General features: G+C 42.6%; 1 protein-coding gene across 2 annotated transcripts in view; it reads left to right on the top strand.

The window, feature by feature from the left end:
- The window catches only part of ADAMTSL1 (ADAMTS like 1), a 956,380-nt gene that overhangs the window by 924,845 nt on the left and 18,690 nt on the right, over positions 1–12,845 (top strand). For both annotated transcript variants that reach the window (XM_063609087.1, XM_055294157.1), the window contains 3 exons: positions 8,061–8,273; positions 9,784–9,964; positions 12,584–12,791. In XM_063609087.1, the coding sequence (XP_063465157.1) occupies positions 8,061–8,273; positions 9,784–9,964; positions 12,584–12,791 (602 nt within the window). The remainder of the gene's footprint in view (positions 1–8,060; positions 8,274–9,783; positions 9,965–12,583; positions 12,792–12,845) is intronic.

Raw genomic sequence — 12,845 nt, 5'->3', positions numbered from 1 at the left:
ACACCAATACATCTAAAAGAAAGCACATACATGCCTTAATTTAAAAATACTTTATTGCTAAAAAATGCTAACAATTATGTGAGCCTTAAGCAAGTCTAATCTTTTTGCTGGTGGAGGGTCTTGCCTTCATGTTGAGGGTTGCTGAATATTGGAATGGTGTCCATCCTCTCAAACCCTGCCACTGCTTTATTAAGTTTATATAATATTCTAAATCCTTTGTCATCATTTCAACACTGTTCACAGCAACTTCACCAAGAGTAGATTCCATTTCAAGAAACCACTTTCTTTGCTCATCCGTAAAAAGCAACTCCTCATCCATTCAAGTTTTATTATGACGTTGCAGCAATTCAGTCACATCTTCAGGCTTTACTTCTCATTCTAGTTCTCTTGTTATTTCTACCACATCTGCAGTGACTTCCTCAACACTGAAGTTTTGAACCCCTCGAAGTCATCCATGAGGGTTGGCATCAACCTCTCCCAAATTCCTGTTCATGTTGGTATTTTGACCTCCTCCCATGAATCCTGAATGTCCTTAATGGCATCTAGAATGATGAATCCTTTCCAGAACATTTTCTATTTACTTTTCCCAGATCCATTTTAGAAATTACTATCCATGGCAGCTATAGCATTAAGAAATTTGTTTCTTAAAGAGTAAGACTTGAAAGTTGAAATCACTCCTTGATCCACGGACTGCAGAATGGATGTTATGTTTGCAGAAATGAAAATAAGTATCTCCTTGTACATCTCCATCAGAAGTCTTGGGTAGACAGGTGCATTGTCAATAGCCAGTAATATTTTGAAAGAAGTCTTTTCCTCTGAGCAGTAGGTAACAAAATAGTGATCTTAAAATATTCTGTAAACCATGCTATAAACAGATGTGCTGTCATCCAGGCTTTGTTCTACCATTTATAGAGCACAGGCAGATTCGATATAGCGCAATTCTTAAGGGACCTAGGATTATTGGAACTAGAGATGACCATTGGCTTCACCTTAAAGTCACCAGGTGCATTATCCCCTAACAAGAGAGTCAGCCTGTCCTTTGAAGCTTTGAAGCCAGGTATTGACTTCTTTCTAGTTATCAAACTCCTAGATAGCATCTTCTTCCAATAGAAGAGTGTTTCATCTACACTGAAAATCTCTTGTGTTTAACGTAGCCACCATCATCAGTGATCTTAGCTAGATTTTCTGGATAACTTGCTGCAGCTTCTACATCAGCACTTGCTGCTTTAACTTGCACTTTTATGTAAGAGTGACTGTTTCTTTCCTAAAACCTTATGAACCAACCTCTGCTAGCTTCCATCTTTTCCTCTGCAGCTTCCTCACGTCTCTCAGCCTTCATAGAATTGAAGAGAGGTAGGGCTTGCTCTGGATTAGGCACTGGCTTAAGGGAATGTTGTAGCAGGTCTGATATTCTAACCAGACCACTAAAACTTTCTTGTATCAGCAATGAGACTATTTTACTTCTCATCAATTTTTTGTGTTCACTGGTGTAGCTCTTCTAATGTTCTTCAAGAGCTTTTTTTTTGCATTCACAACTTGGCTGTTTGGCACAAGAGACCTATCTTGGCTTTTGACATACCCTTCCCCACTAAGCTTAATCATTTCTAGCTTCTGATTTAAAGTGAAAGATGTACAACTTTTTCTTTGTCTTGAACACTTAGATGCCACTGTAGGGTTATTAATTAGCCTAATTTTAATATTGCTGCATCTCAGGGGATAGGGAGGTGGCCCCAGGAGAGGGAGTAAGATGGACAAATAGCCATTCAGTTGAGCAGTCAGAATACAAACAACATTTATCATTTAAGTTCATCTTTTTATATGAGCATGGTTCATGGTACCCCAAAACAACTACAATAGTAACATCAAAGATCACTGATCACAGATAACCATAACAGATAATAATGAAAAGTTTTGAAAATTTGACACGGAGACATAAAGTATGCACACGCTGTTAGAAAATCGTGCCAATAGATTTGCTCAGCACGGGGTTGCCACAAACCTTCAATTTGTAACAAATGCAGGATCTATGAAGTGCAATAAAGCAAAGCACAATAAAATGAGGTATGCCTGTACTATGAAGGCAGCTTCTCAAAGGCCTGTTAGTTGCTTCTTCTCCTGGGCCTTGAGTTCCAGGAACTCCACATCCATGGCAGGCCTGCCCTTGGAAACATCTCTACCCTATTCTCATCTGCACAAGGAATAGCAGGCTGGGAGGCCCTGGGAACATGAGCAAGACCCAAGGCTCAGATGGGCCAAGAGAGGTTTCCTGGCTACTCACTATGGCCTCTGATTCCAAGAAGGAGGGAGGAATTTGGATGTAATTTTTGTGCAAATATTCCTCCTATTTAGTATTCCTCTTATTTAGCTGACTAAGGTTTCTGGCTCCCAGATAAGTTCTTCAGCCATAGAGACCAACCTAGGGGATGCTACCACTCCTTTTTCTGCCTAAATACGGACTCTCTCAGAAAATCCTAAGGCAGTTGGGAAAATAAGGACTAGGAGAAAATATGAAAGATTCCCTGGGAAATGTGCTTAGGAAGAGTAAGGTTCATACTTATCAACTTAAATCTCATCAGCCTCACCAGGGCTGACCAAACAGGATTCATGGAGCCAGCACCTTGATAGCATATGGCCCTTTTTTTTTTTCTTCAAAGTAGATGTAATAGAGAGACATGCATTTGCCTATTTCGGTCAGGCTAAAAAGCTTTATTTGTTTCAGCTGCAGTTTTAAAAGTATATTTGCCTTCATACACATACAGTTTTCTTGGCTTTTATTGGAAAACGGAACCAGCATTTTACTCCAGGCTACATTTAGGGTTGGAGGGTATAGGTGCCCGGATCCCAGGAGATCCCCAGTAGACTGATTTCTGTCCTCAAGGCCACTTCTACCCTCATTTCAGAACAGGAGTGTGGTGACACCACCATGGACCTCATGGCATATAGATGCCTAGATGCCACCAGGAGCTTGTGGTGAGCCTGCTTCTCCTGAGTACCTTGAATAAGGGAATACAGGGCCAGGCAAGGTGGCTCACACCTGTAATCCCAGCACTTTGGGAAGCTGAGGGGGGAGGATCACTTGAGGCCAGGAGTTCAAGACCAGCCTAGGCAACACAGCAAGACTCCATCTCTACTAAAAAAATTAATTAGCTGTCTGTGGTGGCACATGCCTGTAATCCCTAGCTATTCGGGAGGCTGAGGTGGGAGGATCACTTGAGCCCAGGAGTTTGAGATTGCAGTGAGCTATGATTGCACCATTACACTCCAACCTGAGCAACAGAATGAGAGCCTGCCTCAAAAAAAAAAAAAAAAGAGGATACAGGTCAGGCAAGAGCTGGGTCAGCAAACAAGTAGCAGCTCTGTCCTATTCCAGGCCTTCAATCTATTGGCCAAGTGGAAAAGCTGGAAGATACCTCTCCCTAAATGTATCAGTTAGCTATCACCTCACACATACACATGCTGTATTTTAAAAAGCCCAAACTCGGTGACTTAAAACAACAATCAGTTGTTCTTACTGATCTTACTTAGTTCAGCTGATCTAAGCTGGGTTTGGCTGGAGTGACTTGACTGTTCTCCACATTCTCACATCTTCCTCTTGGGGTCATCAGGCCAGTCCCGACATGACTTTCTAATATAATGGCAAAGGCACAAGAGCACAAGCAACAGCTCCCAAGATCTCTTGAGGTCTAGGTTTGGAACTGGTACATTAGCATCTCTGCCTCAGTTTTTTATTGTGGTAAGAGATACATAAAATTTACGCTTTCAACTCTTTTTAAGTGCACAGCTTGATGCCATTGCATACATCTACCTTGTTGTGCAGCTATCATCACTGTCTCCAGAATTTTTTCATCAACTGAAACTCTGCACTCCCCCTCCCTCCCTTCTCCCAGCCTCTGGTAGCCACTATTTCACTTTCTGTTTCTATGAATTTGGCTGCTCTAGGTACCTCATATAAGTGGAATCATACAATATTTGTCCTTTTATGTCTGACTTCCTTCATTTAGCATAATGTTTTCAAGGCTCATCCATGTTGTAGCATATGTCAGAATGTCATTCCTTAAGGCTGTATAATATTCCATCATACATATATACCACATTTTGTTTATCTACCCATCAATTATTGGATATTTGGGTTGTTTAAATCTTTTGGGTATTATGAATAATGCTGCTATGAACATCGGTGTACAAATATCTTTTAAAGTTCCTGCTTTCAATTCTTTTGAATATATACCCTAAAGTGGAATTGCTGGAGCATATGATAATCCTATATTTAATTTTTTGAGGGGCCACCATACTGTTTTCCACAACAGCTGTTCCATTTTATATTCCCACTAGCAATGCACAAGGGTTCCAATTTTTTCACATATTTGCAAACATTTATATTTTGGGTTTCTTTTAATAATAGCCATCCTGGTGGGTATGCAGTGGTAACTCATGGTGGCTTTAGAACAAGTTTTCATGTGTTTATTGGCCATTCATGTATCTCTTTTGGAGAAATGTGTGCTCAAGTCCTTCGCTTATTTGGGCATTTGCCTAAACTGGGTTGTTTGTTATCAAATTTTAAGAGTTCTTTATATATTCTGGATATTAATCTCTTATCAGATCTATGATTTGCAAATATTTTCTCTCATTCTGTGAGTTGCTTTTTCACTCACTTGATAGTGTCTTACGATGTATCAAAGATATAAATTTTGATGGAATCCACTTTATTTTTTTCGTTTGTTGCCTGTATTTTAGTGTCATATCTAAGAAATCATTGCCAAAGCCAATGTCATTAAAGTTTTCCCCTGTGATTTTTTGTAAAAGTTTTATACTTTCAGCTCTTAGGTTTAGGTCTTTCATCCATTTTGAGTTAATTTTTATATATAGTGTAAGTAAGTCATTTGTTCACATATGGATATCCATTTTCCCAGAACCATCTGTTGGCAAGACTGTCCTTTCCCCAGTGAATGGTCTTAGCAACCTTGTCAAAAATCATTTCACCATATGTTTAAAAGTCTGTTTCCAGTCTCTATTCTGTTCTTTTGGTCTCTGTGTCTGTTTTATGCCAGTACAGTACTGTTTTGATTACTATCATCACTTTGTATTAAGTTTTGAAATCAGGAACTGTGAATCCTCTTTGTTCTTCTTTTTCAAGGTTATTCAGTTATTCTGGGTTTTTTGATATTCCATATAAACTTTAGCATGAGATTCTCTATTTGCAAAATATGCCATTGGGATTTTGATAGGGATTGCATTGAATCTGTAGATCACTGTGGGTAGTATTGACATCCTAACAGTATTAAGTCTCCTAATCCATAAACATGATATGTCCTTCCATGAATTTGTATCTTCTTTAATTTCTTTCAGCCGTATTTTGTCGTTTTCAGTGTTCAAGATTTTTGTCTCTCAGTCCATTTTGTGCTGCTATAACAGAATACCTGAGACTAGGTAATTTATAATGAACAGAAATGTAGTGGCTCACAGTCCTCCTTTGCATCCTCCAAAAGGGAGGAAAGCTTTGTCTTCACGTGGCAAAAGGTGGAAGTGCAAAGAGACAAGTAAGGGCTGAACTCACCCTTTTATAATGGCATTAATCCAACCCATAAGGACAGAGCCCTCATGGCCTGATCACCTCTTACTACTGTTACAGTGGCAATTAAATTTCAACATGAGTTTTGGAGGAGACAAACATCTGAACCATAGTAGCCTCCTTGGTTAAGTTTATTCCTAAGTATTTTCTCCTTTTTGATGCTGTTGTGAGTGAACTTGTTTTTCTTTTCTGATTGTTCATTGTTATTGTAACATCTGTCTCATTTTTGTCAGCTAAATAACTCACATGGCCAAAGCCAGGAGGGGGAAGTATAATCGCTCTCTCATAGGAGGGCACTGTCAAGCGGCATGCGCAAGTCAGCGGATACAGGAAGGAGTGAAGAATTGGATCATATAACACTACATCCCACACTGAGCTTCCAGGGGTCCATTTTTAGGTTATCTTTTTAGAACCCTCCCTTCCAAATAGTCTGCTCCTACCCTCTCACTACTACCTCAGGAAAAACAAAAATGAAGAGGAAAAAATAAGTGAGCAAAGAAACGAAGGAGGTAGCAAGGTGCCCAGCTGAACAAGTAGCAGGTATGGGGGAAAAAACACAGTCCAGGAGTCGGATAGAAGGCCTGCCACACAACCTCAGGAAGGTCTCCTAACCTCTCTAGGTCTCAGTTTCTTCCTCTGGTGGTGAACTAGATGATTTCTAGGGATTCCCAATCTTGTGTAAATTTTAACAGTTCTATCGCTGGATTCAAAAACAAGAAATATTAGGTCAGGTGTGGTGGCTCACTTCTGTAATCCTTGCACTTTGGGAGGCTGAGGCGAGCAGATCACTTGAGGCCAGGAGTTCAAGACCAGCCTGGCCAACATGTTGAAACCTTGTCTCTACTTAAAAATATGTATGTGTATATATGTGTGTGTGTGTACACATACATACATACAAGTATATACCTACATACACACAGAAATTATCTGGACATGGTGGTGCACACCTGTAATCATAGTTACTTGGGATTTGGAGGTTGCTGTGAGCTGAGATGGCACCACTGCACTCCAGCTTGGGTGACAGAGCGAGACCCTGTCGAAAAAGAAATGACATTAGAAAAATCCCTTCTCTCTGTAGATGCATAGGTACCCACACATCCACAGAGGGTAGCCACCTGTCTTAGTCCAGTCAGGGTGACACAACAGACACAGACATATCATAAAAACTAGTGGCTTATAAACAAAACAAATTTGTTTTTTACAGTTCTAGAGTCTGGCAAGTCCCAGATCATTGCAGCACCAGATTTGGTATCGGTGAGGGCTTGCTGTCTGCTTCATAGATGGCAGCTTTTCAGTGTGTCCCACATGGTGGAAGGGCCAAGGCAGCTCTCCAGGGCCTCTTTTATGAGGACACGGATCTCATTCGTGAGAACAGAGCCCATGTGACGGAATCACCTCCCAAAGGCCCCACCCTCTGATACCATCACTTTGGTGATTAGAATTCAGTATGAATCTAGGGGGTACACAAACCCTCAGACCATAGCACCATCTTTGTGTCTCGTATCTCATCATTTCCTGCCTTGCATTTGCAGTTTTATGAGTGTGCTTTCTAAAAATCTTACACCAGCTGAGATCTCCCTAGAAGAGGTAAGATAGTCTTAATTATCTTAACTGTCCCTAGAGCAGTAGGTACCAAACAGATGTTTTTCTAAGTGAACTGAGGGGGGAAAAATCTATAGGTTCTTTAATTTTCAATGACTTACTGCATTTTACACTTCCAAATAAATTCTCTGTGGAAGGTAAGTTGCTGGGGCACAACAGCGAATTCAGCAAGTACCCTGACCTTCCAGGAATTTCTCTCACAACTGCAACCTGTTTATCTTACCGATTCTACGCTACAAAGTCTTGGGTAGACATGATGACATTTGAGTTTATTATATCAAAATATGTTTGATGGCCCTGTAGATATGTACAATATTGTACATGTCCAGTGCAGGCTTAGCAAAAGCCTTCAGAAGACAAAGCCTTATGCAGAAAAAAGATCCATGTTTAAAATTGTTTTCCTAGTCTCTGATTGGAAAAATCATATAACAAGTAAAATGAGGGAATATGATACTTTTACTAAATCAAGTTTGTTTCTTAACTATTACTATATAGTATGGTATTTTTTCCCAACATATTGTATTTGAAGAAGGAATTTCTGTCAGAAAAAAATCACTATAAGAACTACTTACCTTGAAAAAAACTGTTCAATGAATGAAGATTAATTGTATCTTTTTTTAAAGTTAGCATAGGGACATAAACAGAAAGAAATAGGTACTTTTGTTATCCAATAATTTTACTTAATTGAATGAATCATAGTCACCCTCCTAGAAATTCAGAGAATAAAAACATCTCCTATTTGCTCAGGAATGGCAAATATAATAAAAATGCCATGGACAAGGCCACATTGTGTGTACAATTTCTAGAGCCACAAAGACAGTAAACCAGTGCACCAGCAATGTGTTCCTTATGGCTTTACTAAGGCTTACTTCTTTTCCTCTCCTTCTAGGCTGCCCAATCAAAGGTCACCCTGTCCCTAATATCACCTGGTTTCATGGTGATCAGCCAATTGTCACTGCCACAAGACTGACGCATCACATCTTGGCAGCTGGACAGATCCTTCAAGTTGCAAACCTTAGCAGTGGGTCTCAAGGGGAATTCAGCTGCCTTGCTCAGAATGAGGCAGGAGTGCTCATGCAGAAGGCATCTTTAGTGATCCAAGGTAAGAAATCCTGCAGACTTTGCATACTGGACTTGAACAAGAAAGCCCACTTGGGAATCTAACTATCTAGCAGAACAAAGAGATTTTTGATCTCCAGTGGTACTCAAGGCATGAAAACCAAAACCATGCCATGTTTCCATACAGTGAGACCCTACTTCTGTCAACGTGGCCCTTCAGAAGAGCCATCATGCCCCATCCCAGCAGAACCTGGAAAAGCCAGTGCTGCCTTCATAAATAGGCCCTTCTGCTTATAATGCTGCTGTTGCTCAGGACCATGGAACCACTATATATCAAAGTCAGATGTGATCCTTTTATGCTGATTTAACTAGTACAGATCTCACACACACAGAGTAGCCTGTTTGTTTGGTTACTGCCTCCTGCCTAGAGAGACAGGCCTGATGCCAGTGCCTGCTGATCATTCTGAAGAGTCTTCAGCTTTAGTCATAAGCTGAGGGCTTTCCAGGCACCTTTCCTTTGGCCCTGGCAAAGAACAGACTGCAAAGCCCACATGGCTCATGCATTAACCTTCCAGGAAAACAGGCAGGTCAGAAAGCCTTTGGGCGGGGCCTGGCCTTCACTGCACCAAGAAAGAGTTGTAAATGAGGCCAAATCAGTGGGAAAGAGGGAAAACTGGCCTTTTTATAGAGTTTTCCATAGGCTGGTTCGACCTGTGGCCTATGTGTGATGTATTCCAAAATGAAGAATGTGATGGGGAGGGACAGAGTTTTGTGCCAATACGGCACAAAAAGATGAAGAAAGGAGGGAACTTTTTCTAAGCAGATAAGTTTTCATCTTAAATATCCTCCTTCACCATTTGGCTTTTCAGACAGGAAAACAAATGTTCCATTTTCTTGCCAGCCAGCTAGTCTCTGCTGAAAACCAGAAGCCAGGGCCTATTTGAAAGACTTGTAATATGCAACTTTGCAAATAAGCACTCAAAATTTACCCTCTCACCTATCAGTGAGTCCCAGACCCCCAAAGCAACTGGCTTGCTTACTGACATCATTGTCTCATGTAAACAAGCACTCTCTGCATAGGCTTTTCTGGGTAACATTTGCAAAGTCCAGCTCAAATCTGTACTGTGATGGTTAAGTATTTGCTATATTTATATATCTTTGTAGAAAACAAAGTCACTTTCTGGTGAACCAATGAGGAAAAAAAGTACTGTAGCAAATATCTTTAAAAATAAGATGACCTATGGCATTAATTATGTGCTCTTTGTATGTCAGGCACTGAGCTACTTTACTTTCATTATTTCCTGTCCCCACAATAACTTGGTGAGGTGAGGGTCACTGTACTCATTTCGTGGCTGAGGCCCCTAGAGACCATGTGACTTCCCCAGATAGTTCAGGAATGGTGCCCATCGAGGAGCAGGGCCTCATCTATAATAGCTCCTCTCCTTCAGGCCACAAATCCACCCATCACCTTCTCCCTGCCCTGCTCAGAAGGAATTCAGAGTGTGGGCAATTATGCTATATTCTTTTCTGTTCTGCTCCTCCTCCCATGACAGATTACTGGTGGTCTGTGGATAGACTGGCAACCTGCTCAGCCTCCTGTGGTAACCGGGGGGTTCAGCAGCCCCGCTTGAAGTGCCTGCTGAACAGCACGGAGGTCAACCCTGCCCACTGCGCAGGGAAGGTTCGCCCTGCGGTGCAGCCCATCGCGTGCAACCGGAGAGACTGCCCTTCTCGGTGAGTGCAGCAGACACTGGCTCAGACCTCCCCACCCTAGGATGGGCCCTCACTTTTAGCGAAGTCAATGGCCAGCCCTTCAGTAGCACTGTGCAGGGAGAGATGCCAGCCAAGGAGCTGTTCTTCCCCCTAGGCACAGGCTTGTCAGGCCTCTCCACCTTGCTGAAAATATCCTCAGACTATGCCACCTCTCTCAGCTTTGTTTATTCCTCACCCCACCAATGGCCAACCAGGTTTCCCAAGTCCCTAACAGGGTCTGTTCAGCGAGCAAGAGCTTCCCAGGCCCTGGCAAGCCATAGACGCCCCCATCCTACAGTAATCAACTGACTCTGAGTTGCTTGTAGAAAGCAATGTCTTTTCAATTGAAGGGCTGAAGAAACAACGATTACTGGGTTCTGCCCGCCCTCCAAGTCTAACCTTAAATACCCATGCTAATCAATCAGTACTCCAGTTCAGTTGGGGAAATCTTATCTTCCTCTTTTCTACAAAGGCATCTCACTAAAGTTGGAATAAATCTGTTTCCGATAGTAGCCTCATGCCCTGCATTTGGGTCCCTTGTGTGGCCCAGAATGACACCTAAAGCCTCTGCCACCTTCCTTATGCTTCAAGAGGCTATGAGTCCCCCTGTGCACCCCATCCTCTGTCCTCAGCAGTAGTTAAACAGATAATAGATGGGCTTGGAGTTGGCACTGGTGTGGTGCTGACAGCTTGGGGGGATGTGGCTCGGCCTTCAAATGCCCCTTTACTACCTATCTGTAGGGCTTTCATACAATACTTAGGCAACTGCTTTCTGTTTTGCCAGCTGAGTCATAAGGAGCAGCTGAAACCAGGAGAGACTCAGTGAAATATGAAACATGCTCATTAATATCAGCAGTTTGGCTTGCTGACGGGAAGGTTTCCACAGGAATGATTAATGTCCTTTTATACCCTTCCTGAACTGTAATATAGCCTGGCCCTCTCCTTTCTCAAACCCCCCACCCTAGCTTCTGAAAAATTGCTGAAACGTATATTTGGAAATAAAAGTTGATTGATGGAAATGCAGGCCTGACATTCACCAGGGATATAAGAGGCTGGAAAACTGCCCTTGCCAAGCTGTGCAAAATGAAGAAGAGATCTTTGACGTGCCAGGAACTTTTTGACTTGATTTGGTGATGGTCAGAGTCAATCAGCTTAATTTACTTCTGCAAATGAAATAATAATGGCTCTGCTGTTTTCTTGTATTTCAATGCCCCCAGGAGTTTTTAAACACCTCTTGCCTGCTTCCTAAGTGGCTCTGCTCCTGTGGGTTGGAAATCTGCATGCAGTCATCCCTCTACAAGGCAAAAGAGCAGGGAAGTGGCCACAAAACTAAATAAGTCACAGATCCAGATTTAGGAGGAATTTGCTCCCCTTCCCAGCTACATGCCTCTCCTGAAAGCCAGATGTGGCGCCGCTTGGCTAGGACGTAGCCATGGGTTCACCTTTGACCCGTTTGCCTGCCAGACGTTTTGAACACTTAGTATCCTTCTTTGCATGTGAACAAGTGTTGCCCTGGTTGTCTCTTTGAGATACAACTGGGTAACCCTGCTGTGACCCAGGTAGCTGTTTTAACCATTTTGTTTGTTAGATAAATTTTCTCCATCACTAAAACCAAAGAGCGGGATTTTTTTGTTCTAGATTACATGAGCAACGGTCTTGCAATTTCCCCAAGCTGTCTCCTTCTCAAAGAGAATTATCACAGGGTGCACACATGCAACGAGAATCCCTGCATGTTTGTCTATGGACCAAGGATTTCAGAGTGTTCCCAGTTTACAGGTTGGCTTTGTGAGAAAAGTCCATTTGTCACAGTCTCACTTTTGGAACCTAACATTCAGAGAACAACTACTTCTACCACGCAGCCCTCTGAGAGGTATAAGACCTATAGACTGTCACACTGTCACGCCAAGAGATGGAACTTTACCTGTTTCTGAGAGATTGACCAAAATGTGCAGCAGGAAGTATACTGAGCAACACCAGACAAAACCTTGACTTCAGTGAGGCCCAGATTACTTTCCGGGTCAGGAGGTGACACAAATTTGGATCTGACTTCCCTAGAACAACTGTCTCTCCTGTCACATGCTTGGATCTCCTTTAGGAAGTACCAACACTGCAGTTACAAAACAACAAATTGATTCTCTTACAAGTTTGAAGGCCAAAAGTCCAAGATCAAGGTATCAAGAGGGTCACGTCACCTCCAAAGGTTCTAGGAGAGAATCCACTTCTGGTGGCCCCAGGTGGCTTATGGCCACATCACTCCACCTTCAGCCTTCATGGTCACATTGTCTCCTCCTCCTCTCTGTATGAACACTTGTTATGGCAGGCATTTAGGGCCCAGCCAGATAATCTAAGATAATCGTATCTCAAGACCATAATTACATCTGCAAAGAACCTTCCCACATAACATAACATTGACAGGCACTAGGGATTTGACATGGATATCTTTTGGAGGAGTCATTTTTCAGCCTATCTTTCCAAGTAAATACTGTGAAAAGAGCCTTGGCCCCAAATTAGTGGCAAGAGCAGGGATGTCGGGGGGAGGTGGTCTCTTTTCCCCAGGGCCTGTCCCTTTAGGGGTCTCCTGACACTTCTTCCTCTCCCCAGGTGGATGGTGACCTCCTGGTCTGCCTGTACCCGGAGCTGTGGGGGAGGTGTCCAGACCCGCAGGGTGACCTGTCAAAAGCTGAAAGCCTCTGGGATCTCCACCCCTGTGTCCAATGACATGTGCACCCAGGTCGCCAAGCGGCCTGTGGACACCCAGGCCTGTAACCAGCAGCTGTGTGTGGAGTGGGCCTTCTCCAGCTGGGGCCAGGTGAGGAGCCAGAGAGGTTGTTATTTGAAAGCTAAATCTAAAGGAATGGACCCT

This window comes from Symphalangus syndactylus, chromosome 9 (assembly GCF_028878055.3).
Source record: "Symphalangus syndactylus isolate Jambi chromosome 9, NHGRI_mSymSyn1-v2.1_pri, whole genome shotgun sequence".
NCBI lineage: Eukaryota > Metazoa > Chordata > Mammalia > Primates > Hylobatidae > Symphalangus > Symphalangus syndactylus.
The sequence above is the reverse complement of the archived record's forward strand: the minus strand, read 5'-3'. Positions and strand labels throughout refer to the sequence as shown.